This window comes from Heterocephalus glaber, unplaced genomic scaffold (assembly GCF_053883595.1).
Source record: "Heterocephalus glaber isolate CG9 unplaced genomic scaffold, H.glaber_assembly_v1.0 deba00001497, whole genome shotgun sequence".
NCBI lineage: Eukaryota > Metazoa > Chordata > Mammalia > Rodentia > Bathyergidae > Heterocephalus > Heterocephalus glaber.
In genome coordinates, this window is record NW_028258320.1 from 36,073,624 (window position 1) to 36,087,692 (window position 14,069).

Sequence of the window (14,069 nt, forward strand, 5' to 3'; positions counted from 1 at the left end):
GTACATATGCTTACATAGATAGCAAAGGAAGGGAAGGAGCATTCCAGAAGGAAGGGAGGGATGGAGGGAGAGGAGGCAAGGGAAGGAAGCAGGATGGAAGGGAGGGAGGAAAAGGAAACACCTATTGGTAGAGAATGAGTTAATTAAATTATGGTACTTAAAACTGAAAATTATAGGACCAGGGAATTAGCTCAGTGGTTCTGGCGCCAGCCTCACAAGCGCAAGGTCCCAAGTTCGATCCTCGGTACCAAAAAAAAAAAAACCTGAAAATTATAGCCAGGGATTTAGCTCAGTGTTTCTCCTGCCTGCCTCCCAAGCATAAGGACCTGAGTTCAATCCCCAGTACCAAAACAAAAAAAACAAAACCCCGAAAATTATAAAGTTAAGTTAATAGTGTTTTAGGGCATATTGACTGAAAATGAGGAGACTAATTATAGAACAGAATTATAGTGTGCTCCTGTGTATGCAAAACTGTATGTGTACATGAAATGGAGAGATAAAAGGCTATCACTGACATGAAGAAAGCCAATCCAACACATGCACAGAGAGAAACAGAATACAGGGCTGTGGTGGGGGGCTGGATTTTCTTGTAATTTTTTCTGATTATAAAAGTAAATTATGCTCATTATAGAAAAATATACAAAAATGCAAATAGGAGAATAAAAACTACTTTTATTACCAGGGATCGAACTCAGGACCTTGCGCTTGTGAGGCAGGCAGCAGCACCACTGAGCTAAATCTCAGGCTAAAAACTACTTTTAATAGTGTCAAAAAGGAAAATCATTGCTAACAATTAAAAAGTCTCACTTTATCTTTTTACTATAACACAACTGTTTTTGAAAAACTGCAATTATAATGAGTATATAATATTAAATCATGACTTTCTTATTCAACATTATATATTAAGAACTTTTCCCCACAGTGCTCAATATTCCAGTGTAAGACACTAAATTGATGCATAATATCCTACTGCAAGTGTGATTTATTTAGCTATTTTACCTGCAGATTTCAGAATTTAACAAGTGATCTTAAAACTTACTGCAAATTAATAATATGTGAAAAACATTACAAGTGAAGATTCACAAAGGAAGTTTCTATATAAAAACATTAATATATAGCACAATTGTTAAAAGTATACTGCTGAGGACCGGAGACGCGAGCACCACCAGGGCAAGCAGCCGCCGCAGCCGCCTCCGCTGGGCTGAGGAGCCGGAGACGCGGGAGGGCGAGGTGGCGGCGGCGGCGGAGCGGGCACCCGGCGCGGGCAGAGCGCAGCGGCGCGGGTGTATTCCAGAGAAAAGTCTTCAAACATCTTTGCTGTATTTGATGCTGAGAGACTGTCAGGGGACTCAGGCTTATGAGGAGGTACTGTCACACAAAACAGTGTCTAGTGAAGACGACAAGAAAGAGAGGAAAAGATAGGAAAAAGAAGCTAAAATCTTATAGAAAACCATGAGATCTATTCGATCTTTTGCCAATGATGATCGCCATGTTATGGTGAAACATTCAACAATCTATCCATCTCCAGAGGAACTTGAAGCTGTTCAAAATATGGTGTCTACTGTTGAGTGTGCTCTTAAACATGTCTCAGATTGGCTCGATGAAACAAATAAAGGCACAAAAACAGAGGGCGAGGCAGATGTGAAGAAAGATGAGGCTGTAGAAAACTATTCCAAGGACCAAGGTGGTCGGACATTGTGTGGTGTAATGAGGATTGGCCTGGTTGCAAAAAGCTTGCTGATTAAGGATGATATGGACTTGGAACTGGTTTTAATGTGCAAAGACAAACCCACAGAGACCTTGTTAAGTACAAAGAAAATCTTCCTATTCAGATTCAGAAACTCACAGAAGAGAAATACCAAGTGAAACAATGTGTAGATGAGGCATCTATTGTAATTCAGAATACAAAAGAGCCCACACTAACTTTGAAGGTAATACTTACTTCTCCTCTAATTAAGGACGAATTGGAGAAGAAGGATGGAGAAAATGTTGCGATGAGATCCTCTGGACTTACTGGACAGGCAGAAATGCTTGAATGCCTTGGCGTCTCTCCGACATGCCAAATGGTTTCAGGCAAGGGCAAATGGATTAAAATCATGTGTAATTGTTCTTCGTACTCTACGTGATTTGTGCAACAGAGTCCCCACATGGGTCACCATTAAAAGGATGGCCACTAGAGCTTATATGTGAAAAGTCTATAGGTACTTGTAATAGACCTTTGGGCGCTGGGGAGGCCTTGAGACGAGTAATGGAGTGTTTGGCATCTGGAATACTATTTCCTGGGGGTCCTGGTCTTCATGATCCCTGTGAGCGGGACCCGACAGATGCTCTGAGATATATGACTGTCCAGCAAAAAGAAGATATCACCCACAGCGCACAGCATGCACTCAGACTATCAGCCTTTGGCCAGATTTATAAAGTGTTGGAGATGGACCCCCTTCCATCTAGTAAGCCTTTTCAGAAGTATTCCTGGTCAATTACTGATAAAGAAGATGCTGGCTCTTCAGCTCTAAAGAGACCATTTGAAGATGGAATAGGGGATGATAAAGATCCCAGTAAGAAGATGAAACGAAACTTAAGGAAAATCCTGGATAGTAAAGCAATAGACCTGATGAATGCACTAATGAGGCTCAATCAGATCAGGCCTGGGCTTCAGTATAAGCTCTTGTCTCAGTCTGGCCCTGTCCATGCTCCGGTCTTCACAATGTCTGTAGATGTGGATGGCACAACATACGAAGCCTCAGGACCATTCAAGAAAACTGCAAAATTTCACGTAGCAGTGAAGGTATTACAGGCAATGGGATACCCAACAGGCTTTGATGCAGATATTAAATGTATGAGTTCCGATGAAAAATCAGATAATGAAGGCAAAGATGAAACAGTGTCTTCAAACTCAAGCAATAATACTGGAAATTCTACAACTGAAACCTCCAGTACCTTAGAGGTAAGAACTCAGGGCCCTATCCTCACTGCAAGTGGCAAAAATCCTGTAATGGAGCTCAATGGAAAAAGACGAGGTCTCAAATATGAACTCATCTCAGAGACTGGTGGAAGCCATGACAAGTGGTTTGTAATGGAGGTAGAAGTAGATGGACAGAAATTCAGAGGCGCAGGTCCAAATAAGAAAGTAGCAAAGGCAAGTGCAGCTTTAGCTGCTCTGGAGAAGCTGTTTTCTGGACCCAATGCAGCAAATAATAAGAAAAAGAAGATTATTCCTCAAGCAAAGGGTGTTGTGAATACGGCTGTGTCTGCAGCAGTCCAGGCGGTTCGAGGCAGAGGAAGAGGAACTCTGATGAGGGGAGCTTTCTTTGGGGTACAGCTGCTCCTGGCTACATAGCTCCAGGCTATGGAACACCATATGGTTACAGCACAGCTGCCCCTGCCTACGGTTTGCCCAAGAGAATGGTTCTGTTACCCATTATGAAATTCCCAACATATCCTGTTCCCCGCTACTCATTCTTTTAGCAAATGACAGAAGCTCATTCCTATTGAACAACAGTACAGCACAATACAGAATGTCAGAGAAAAAGCCTTTTTATCCTGCTTTCTTTGAACACATACCTGATCAAAATTATTTGTAAAGAACATCTTTCCTACTTTTTGATTTTAACAAATGCAAATTTAGTTCTCTAAAACTTGAAAACAGACAAAAAAAAAAAAAAAAGTAAACCAGTTCTGTGAAACGGTACCTCATTTCTGGAAAATAATTTATACCGGCCCTTATGTTCTAGGGAAATAGAAGTCTAGCAGTTCAAAGTTTAAGTTTTAAGAGAGTATCAGATTATGTAAAATTAAATTTGTGAAGGATGTACAGAGTCTCAAACACTGATCACAAATAAACAGCTTTGTTGTAATGCAAAAAAAAAAGTTTACTGCTCCATGGGTAGGGTTCACTATAATAAAATAAATAGCTCAGAAATAATGTATAACAAAAGTAACATCACAAATAAAATGTTCTACAAACATGAGAATAAGAACCCAAAGAATAGCACCTGCAGTTCATGTCAAAGTTGAAAACAAATCTAAATGAACTTTGGTGAAAAGTAGCTGAATAAATGTCGGTATAGCCTTACTTGCCATCTTTCAAAATTGTCAAACAGATCTGGAGATACATATAAAGATATCTAAGGGGCCGGGGATGTAGCTCAGTGGTGCTGTGCCTATCTAGCAAGCACAAGGTCCTGAGTTCAATCCCCAGTACAGGGAAAACAAAAGGAAAAAAGAAACAAAGACAAAAAAGAGATATCAAAGGCAAATTTCATAGACCAATGAAAAAAAATTCATAAATAAGTCATAAAACTTTGTTTATGCATATGTAGATAGATGCATAGGAAATGATGAGAGAACAGTAACTTCTGAGAAAGAAGCATATAAAGGGGGAGACAAATAGGTACTTTCAATTTTTACTTCTCTATTTATCCATGACCTTTGAGTTTTTACAACAAGGTATTTTGTAACTTTAAAAGAAAAAAAAGCTTGCTTTATATTTTTAAACACTATAGATTTCTAATCAGTGAGAAATGTCTCAAGCAGGTAGTTTTTGGGGCAAACTTGCAACTTCAAATATGCCAAAACAAAATGTTTTACACTGACCAAGTTTGGTGAAAGATACTTAGTCTACATTTAACTTAACATTTAATCAAATGGAAAACTATAATTTTTAACTCCTCAAAATTTAGTGAGTTTGGCTGGATATTTAGCTCAGTGGTTCCACCGCCTGCCTCGCAAGAGCAAGGACCAGAGTTTGATCCCCAGTACAAAAAAAAAAAATTCAGTGAGTTTGCACAGGTACTTTAGGGAACAGCAGGTATTAGAGATACATAGACCAGTGTATATCAAGGACAACGTACTTGTAAAATCAATGATTAATATTCAAATCCAAACATAAGGTATTTATGAGATGTACAAAAATGAAGATTCCTTATGATGTAATTACCTACCCCACCAATGGAACAAGTGCTATTGGCATTGTCACAAGACTCTCCCGTGTTGATGCAGTGTGGGCCGAGAATGTTGGGGGACACATCTCCTAGGAGTGATGATGCAAAGGCTGCTACAAAGGGTCCCTGCCAAAAGAAACACCCCATTGCCTTTTATTCTTTCTTAGATTCTGCAGTGACTTCCATTTAAAATGCAAACATTCCATTCATTTTACTAAACTACTCAAAAATCATTTGCAGCAATACAAAGAGGATGTAAAATAATCTGAAACTTTTTTTATTTCTGAAATGGCTCACACTGTGGTCAGTATACATACCATTACTGAAAATATTCTAATTATCAACAAAGCTATTTCAAGGAGAGTGAGTTTCAAATTTACACCTCAAAAAGAAACATTTTGACAAGAAACACAATGTGTAATAACAAATTATAAAATGCTGACCTATCAATCTAGTCTCTGGTGTTTTCTCTAGAACTCAGAGATCCATTTGCCCTTTAAAAATAAATGTCCTGTGGCTTAAAAAGAAAAGAGCAACTGCAAGCTTTCCTATTGCAAAATGAAACACAAACATACCATCCACCATCTGGACCTGCCCCCTGCGGATCTTGTTTCTATCTCTTCAGCCTGCTCAGTGCCATGCAAGACTCCAGCCTCCAACCAACTGGCCTACCATTTCATCTTAAATGTCTAAATTTTTCTTAGGAAAAGAGATAACTACACATTGCAAATCATATGTCTCTTTTGATATTAAAAAGACAATGTCAAAGTGCCTAGCACCCAGGAAGCGAGCATAAATGAGAACCTCTTATCTTTTCCCTAAAATACAGAATACAAATAGAAAATAGAGTTTTGTCAACAAAGGAGCTAGAAGACCAGACTGAATGTTACTGAGGCTAATATCTTTGTAATGAAATACTCATTCTAGGTGCCTGGAGCTCTCATCCCATCCTATGTTCTTTCACATTCAGTGGTCACATACAGTGGTCAAGCAGAACAGCATCCCTCTTTCCACTAATTTATATACAGATAAAGATAGTCACTAATTTGCTCACAGTTGGAAAGGTTCCTGCAAGTGCATGGACTAGCTTCCTTTTCCCTAACATGTCTGATCACTCAGTTTCAAATTTACAAAATAAGTCTGATGGATTAAGGTTGTCTCTGTTTTAGGCTTTGTTGTGATTGGATCCTAAATGCCACTCTCCTGGCAGTTCCTGAGTTAAAGGCGAGGTCCCCAGCTGAAGGCACTATCAGGAAGTAGTGGAAGGCACCTCTTTGGAGGAAGTAGGTTACTGAATGTATGCCCTTAATGAGCATACTGGGACCACAGCCTCTTCTCTTTTTTTTTTTTTTCTCTTCCCAGCCACCATAACATGAACAACTTTTCTCCACCACATCTTCCCCACTATGATGTTCAGCCTCGCCACAAGCCCAAAGCAAACAGGCCAAGCAACTATGGACAGAAACCATGAGCCATAATAAGTCTCTTCTTCTTTTAAGTTGGTTTATCTCAGGTATTTCATTACTGTAACAAAAACCTGACTAAGAGAGAGTTTATTACAAGAAAATAGAATTAGATATTTGGAAGAAATTTCATCACTAAGAACAAAGCCTGGACCAGTGAGAAAGACATCACCTGTCCTCATTCAAGCCTTTTATACCAATAAGAGGGTTCTTAATACATCTATAGCCATGAAAACAAAAGTTAGCATTAACACAGTTTATCATATTTTCAGCTTGATCAAAAACTATTACAAACAAAACTCTCAAACTTTCTATTCCTTATGCAACTGACTGCAACTTTATGAAACCATAAATAGTATCTGCCACAAAGAGTTAATGGTTTATTAATCATTTTTTTAAATTCCTATTAGGAATTTAAATATCCATTAGGGATAATGGCAAATTCTTTCTATCCAAGCACATGTGTGATCCATAATGACACTTTATTCTAGAAATCTGAATCAAGTATTCTAAACATTGAATGAATGGTGGCACTCAATGAATCAAGAAAGAAGCTTTCAATGACATCAATTCTCACCTGGCCAGGTAGATATCCTCTGTTCTTCTCCTGCTCAAAAAGGTAAGATGCATAGCCCATATTATCGCTATTAACAAGGTGGTTGGTGTTATTCATGCTGACTGGGTGGATGCCAAACCAACTGTAAAAGAGCAAGAAGCCCTAAGTTAACCAAGAGAACTAGGGCCAGAAAATGAATACTAGGACCTTGAGTTTTCACCAGGAAAAAGTACTTTAAATGGTAAGCATTCCACATTTATGTTGTCTCACTGTTAATGAGCTTAAATTACAGAAAATGTACTCAAGAAATCTGCTCATTTACTTATATAACTAAAGTATATAATTCCCTTTTCATGAATATTTCATTGTTGTTATCCCAGCATAAGCTTCTAACAAGTGCCAAGGCTGGTCAGTTACCAGATGATATATCTAAATAAGTGTATAGACTTTGACTTTATCCTTCAAAACAAGCACAAAGGTAATAAGTGTTCAAATTGATCCACTCCAATTCAGCAGACCTTTACTAAAGGTCAGCTGTATGCCAAGCACAGATAGTTTGTTTGCTCTTAGAATCTCCCAGAAGACAGAAATGTGAATAAATGGCCTTAATACAGTGTGAAAATGGTATAAAGAAATAAGCATAAAGTGCTTGGAGACCACAGACAACTACCAATTCATTCTTAGGGGCATTACAAAGAAGGGCAACTGCAGAATAAATTCATGGAAGCATGAAAGAGGGTATTACACATAATTCAGTATATGGTTAAGCATAGTAACTCCTTGTTTGAACACAAAGCTATACAATTTACCAATTAATCTCACATCTGTTTCTTTATTTGAGCTTCACAACAGCCTTACTTGGTTGTTTTATCTTTATATTTATAGATGAGTCACAGAATCAAAAGGATGGCCCACTTGTCAAAGAAGACTAGGACTCAAGTCTGTGTCTCAAGACCCCGGGTCTACTGACCTTTGTAACATCAAACCATCACACAGGTGAAAAAGATATTTACAAAATGGAAACCAATAAGGCAGATTAACTGGAATGCTCAAGGAAAGAGAGATGTCAGTTCATGAAGTTTCAGGTTAATTTGGGATTTTTTAAGTCTTGTCGATTCAATTCTTTGCTGAAAAAAATTTTAAACATTTTAGTTTACATTCCTACCTAATAATATACTGTACAAACAATAAATATTTGCTGAACTATTAGGAATATTTTTGGATTTCCAGATCAGCTTTCAGGATTCAGTTCTCATTGCCTCATACAATAGTAGATGTAGGTCAGAGGTGGCCAGCTCAAAGGCAGTGGGGCCTGGAAGGCAACTTAAGTGAGTTAAACTGGATGGTAAAAAAGAGACTAACATAGTCTGTAGAAGATCTTGGCAGGGCAAAAATCTGCAGCCTCTAACAAGTCCAGACAAGCCTGCCTTTTAGGAATGTAAGCCAATGCTGACACATATTCCAGATCTTCCAATTTTTTCCAAAGGAGCCGTAAACTCATGTGTGTGTGTGTGTTGACTTTAAAGTTCTTCAAGAAGTGAATGGCATGGAGACAAAAGCCAAATTGCTACATATTAACAAACAATACAGAAATCCACAAACATAGTTTGTGCACTGTGTTTGGATTCTAATTCAAACAAAATAACTATTGAAAGGAACATACAGAGATGGAGTAGGGAGGGAAGGATTGGGAAAGGGATGAAAAAAGAATTAAGATGTGTTGTGTACATGTACCAACTCTCCATGAGGAATGTAATCATTATGTACTGCAGACATATACTAATAAAAATAAACATTTTTAAAGAATAAAAAGCTTTTAATATATTTAATTCATGAAAAACTGAACACAGGTTGACATTAGAACCTTTTAAGAAATTATTTTTAATTTTGTTGGTTGTGATAATGATTTATGATTATACATTTTGAAAAGGAATTCTTTATCTGATAGTGATAACACTGAAATATTTATATATTCTGAGTGAAATGTATGATATCTCCCATTTGCTTTGAAATATTACAATAAAATGAAGGAAAGGGATGAAACACAATGCCAGAGTACTGCCAATAAATAGAAGCTCCACAAATAGATAGTTGCAGGGAGAATTATCATATTAACTCTAAATTGATATGTGTTTGAAATTTTTCATAATAATGGACATTTATTTCAAATTTTTTAAAGCACAGTGATACTCCAAAAGTTCAAGCTAAAATAAGCTAAGTTCATCCCCTAAAAATCACAAGGTTTTTATATTATGAAAACCCCACTAGTTTTCTGAGTATGTGTGCATGTAGTTTATGCATGTACATGTAGTTTATGTCTTTCTCTTAAAACTCAAATATCAAAATAAATTCTATTCATTTTAACAGGATACAGTTAGACCTGGTTACAGTATTGCAGGGAAAGAATTCCTACTGGGTATAACAGCATCAACAGACCCAGTTTTACAATCACTTATGACAAACCTACTTCCACTACGACGGGGAAAAGCTGAAAGCTTTCCCTCTAAAATCAAAAACAAAGATGTCCGTTATCACCATTCCTGTTCAATACAGTGCTCAAAACTTTAACCAGAGCAATCGGACAAAAGAAAAAAAATAAAAGGGATACATATAGGAAGAGAAGAAGTCAAATTACCACTATTTGGTAATGATGACATGAACCTTTACATAGAAGACCCAAAAAATTCCCCCAAAAGGTCCTAGAATTGGGCCGGGGATTTAGTTCAATAGCATCGCACCTGTCTCGCAAGCACAAGGTCCTGAGTTCAATCCCTGGTACAAAAAAAAAAAAAAGATTCCTAGAATTAATAACCAAATACAGCAATGTGGCAGGGTACAAAATCAACACACAAAAGTCCATAGCATTCCTGTACACCAATAATGAACCCACCAAGACAGAAATTAGGAAAATAATACCATTCACAATAGCATCGAGAAAAATTAAATACTTAGTAATTAACCTACAAGGAAGTGGAAGGCCTCTACAATGAAAACTATAGTACTGTGAAAAAGAAGACCAAGAGGACATCAGAAAATGGAAAGACATCCCTGTTCCTAGATAGGCAGAATGAATATTTTTTAAATAGCCCTACTACCAAAACTACTATATAGACTTAATGCATTGCCAATCAAAATATCAGCAGCACTCTTTTTAGAACTAGAAACAACAGTTCTAAAATTTATATGGAACCAGAAGAGATCCAGAATAGCAAAAGCAATCTGGGCAACAAGAGCAAACCAGAAGGCACCATGATGTGGGATCTCAAGTTATATTACAAAGCTACAGTAATTTTAAAAAAAGCATACTATTAGCACAAAAATAGATGTCCAGATCAATGAAACGGCATGGAGGATGCAAAAACAAGCCTAGGAACATTAATCTTTGACAAAGGGGACAAAAATGTACACTGGAGAAATCAATGTCTCTTAAATAAATGATACTGGAAAAACTGATTATACACATCCAGATGATTGAATTTAAACCCATATCTTTCACTATTTACTAAACTAAAATCAAAATGGATCAGATATATATATTAAAACAGGAACATTTAATCTGCTGGAAGATAAAATCAGTAAAACTCTTAAAGACAAAGACTTTCTGAACAGAACACCAATTATATCAGAAATAACAACAAGAATTAATAAATGGGATTGTGGCAAATTAAAAAGCTCTGCACAGCAAAGGAAACAACCAAAGTATGAAGAGCCAACCTAAAAAATGGGAAAAAATTTTGCAAGCTATACTTCAGACAGAGGACTAATGTCTATAATATATAAAGAACTCAGAAAAATTAAACCTCCCAAAATAAATGACCCAATTAAAAATAGCCAACTGAAATGAATAGAGAATTCTCAGAGGAAGTACAAATGGCCAATAGATACATGAAAAAAATGTTCAACATCTCTGGCCATCAAAGAAATGGAAATTCTAAAAATAACATTGAGATTCAATTTTACTCCACAAACAATGACTATCATCAAGAAATAAAATAACAGGGGGCCAGGGATTTAGCTCAGTGGTTCCAGAGCCTGCTTTGCAAGTGCAAGGTCCCAAGTTCAATCCCTGGTACAAAAAAAGAAAGAAAGAAAGAAAATAAGAAATTCTAGCAAGGCTGCAGGGGGAAACAGGAAACTTTCTCCATTGTTGGTAGGAACAGAAACTAGCATAACTACTGTGTTAGTTATTGTTCTCATTGCTTAAACAAAATACTCAACACCTAAAGTTAAAGGAGGAAAAGTTTAATTCACCTCACAGTTTGTAGAGGTTTCAGTATATAGTCAGCTGGCTCCAAGGCAGGGTGGCACATGGCAGAGGGGCATCACAAAGGAGAAACAATTCATGGCATGGCAGGCAGGAAGCAACAAGGAGCAAGCAGCAAGAGCAGCAGCAAGCAGTGAACTTATCTTTCCCATTTATCCCAGGCAAGCTTCCACACTTTGTGGTGGTGTCACCCAGAACTATGCTAATTCCACTCAGAATACTGATTTAGTACCATACACCCTTATCCCAATATCACATGTGCTAGATCCAGCCATTTCTGAAAAACCCCACCTATGAGTTCATGAGGCTTTGGGGGAATCTAGATGAAAGTCACAACAACTACTGTAGAAATCAGTATGGAGATTCTTCGCCAAAAGAAAATAGAAATTTCATTTCACCCAGCTATTCCCCTTCTAGGTATTTTCTCTAAAGAGATAAAGACATCATGCTACAGTGATATATGCATACCCATGTTTATAGTAGCACAATTCATAATAGTTAAATCTTGGAAGCAACCTATATGTCCATCAACAGATGAATAGATAGCCCAGGCTCGTAGGGCAGTGAAGCTCAGCCGGTCCCAGCCCCCAGAAAGAAGCTTCCCTGCTGCCATCCCAAGCTCCTAGGACAGAGAAGGCGAGCCACGTGGGTGCCAGAAGCAGCCCCACCCCCCACCCCCCACCCCCCCTTGGAAATGAGAAGACACTAAAACAAGCCTGAAAAACAGACTTCCAGATCTCCTACAGCAACCCCAAAGGGAAACGAGATGGAGCACTCTGATACTCAACCACCTGGACTCTCTGAACTGGCAACAAAAGAGGATCTGGGAAAAATGAAATAAGAAATAATTACTCAGATAACAGCAAAGATTGTGCTCATGGTGCAAGACATGAGTAATAAATCTAGAGAGGACACAGTTAAAAAAATAGAGGATCTGAGGAACATGATGGAATCCCAACATAGGAAACAAATGGAATCCATAAAACAGATACAAACAGATTTCCAAGAAATTAAAAACTCCATCGAAAGTCTGCGCAGCAGAATGAACCAATGTGAAGATAGAATTTCACATATAGAAGATAAGATTGCAATTAGTGAGGAGGAAAAGAAAAATTACTTTAAAATTGTAAGGGAACACAAGAAATCAATCCAGCAGCTGCTAGACAATGCAAAGAAGAACAACATAAGACTGATTGGAGTCAATGAAGAAAGAGGAGAGAGTGCAGATGACATAAAAAAACTGTTCACAGAAGTGATGACAGAAAACTTCCCAAGCAGGGGAAAAGAACTTGACATACAGATATGTGAGGCATACAGGACTCCAGCTAGCCTTAATCAAAAAAACTCTACACATAGGCATATAATAGTTAGGATTCCAGAAATCCAAAAGAAGAATAAAATTCTACAAGCAGTGAGAGAAAAGAAACAAATCACATACAAAGGAAAGCCCATCAGAATCACAGCAGACTTCTCAATGCAGACCCTCAAGGCAAGAAGAGCTTGGAGTGATGTATTTCAAGCCCTAAAGGAAAAGAGCCTCCAACACAGATTGATGTACCCTGCAAAATTTATCTTTCAAAATTGATGGAGAAATAAGATACTTTCATGACAAAGAGCACCTCAGGAACTTCATGAATACCAAACCAGCACTCCAAAAACTTTTAAACAATGCCCTAGGAAAAGACAATGAGGATCACAACCCCAGGAAATCCAGCAGAATGAATCCATTGGGTGTGACAAATTAAATGCAAAAGGGGAGAATCCAACAAAAACAAAAAGTCATGACAAGGCTTTTAAAACTTGACTTCATCTCCTTAATGAGTGTATAATTCAATCTTATTATTGTACTGATTAGTATTTTTCTGATTCTAGAGTTGCACACCATTCCTTGTGCTATACTGGCTATTTATCATCTTATGCCTACATTTTAATTGGGTTGGCTATGAATGAGCTCCAAGAATTCTGTATATATTCTCCTCATAGGTTATATGCATTGTAAATATGGTCTGTTTAAGGACTACTTTTCATTTTAATGATGTCATTTAAAGTTCTAAATTTTGATGGAATCTCATTTATCAATGTTTTTCTTTTATACATCATGTTTTTTGTAACCTAGGTAGTACTTGCCTACTCTGAATTCATAAATATTTTCCCTTATAATTTCTTCTTAAAGTTGTATACTTTTAGGCTTTCTTATTTAGGTTCATAGATCCCTTCAAGTTATTTTCATGTATGGAAAAAAAGGGTTGAGATTAATTTTTTATATATGGATACCAGGTGTTCTAGTGCCATTTGCTGAAGACAATATCTCTTCCTCAGCTCTTGAATTGAATTTATATTCTATAAAATGCTAATGTTAAATAATCTTTCACAACTCAGTGGACCATATATGTGTGGTTCTATTTCTAGATTCTCTGTTTTATTCCAATGATCTATATGTCTTTCCTTACACCAACACTGCCTTGATTACTGTAGCTTTAGAAGAAGTCTTAAAATTGGGTGCTAAACGTCTTCCAACACTGTTTTTGTTTTTGTTTTTGGCTTTTCTGGGTCCTTTGTACTCCTACATAACTTTTAAATTTCAATATCCAATTCTTCATTTATAGCAAGTATACACAGACCTGAATTTTTCTATATACCTTGTGTTTTCTAATCCTGCTAAATTCAAGTACAAGTTCTAGGGCCTCCTAGAGATTTCTTAGTATTTTCTCTGTAGATGATCATTTCATCTACATATAAAGATTTTGCTTCTGCCATGCCAATCCTATCCTAGTTGTGTTACTTTATTGCCAGACTAGTTCAGTTTAGACCTATGTTTCAAAGTCTAATGGACAGATGAAGAGTAG

The 14,069-nt window shown here is 37.2% G+C and overlaps 1 protein-coding gene and 1 pseudogene across 6 annotated transcripts in view; one reads left to right on the forward strand and one right to left on the reverse strand.

Annotated features, from left to right (window-relative positions):
* The window catches only part of Asah2 (N-acylsphingosine amidohydrolase 2), a 144,641-nt gene that overhangs the window by 65,253 nt on the left and 65,319 nt on the right, over positions 1-14,069 (reverse strand). For all 6 annotated transcript variants that reach the window (XM_021239109.2, XM_021239112.2, XM_021239110.2 and 3 more), the window contains exons 9-10: positions 6,981-7,101; positions 4,941-5,066 (exon numbers count right to left, since the gene is read on the reverse strand). In XM_021239109.2, the coding sequence (XP_021094768.1) occupies positions 4,941-5,066; positions 6,981-7,101 (247 nt within the window). The remainder of the gene's footprint in view (positions 1-4,940; positions 5,067-6,980; positions 7,102-14,069) is intronic.
* Positions 1,269-3,726, forward strand: LOC110344597 (spermatid perinuclear RNA-binding protein pseudogene; annotated as a pseudogene).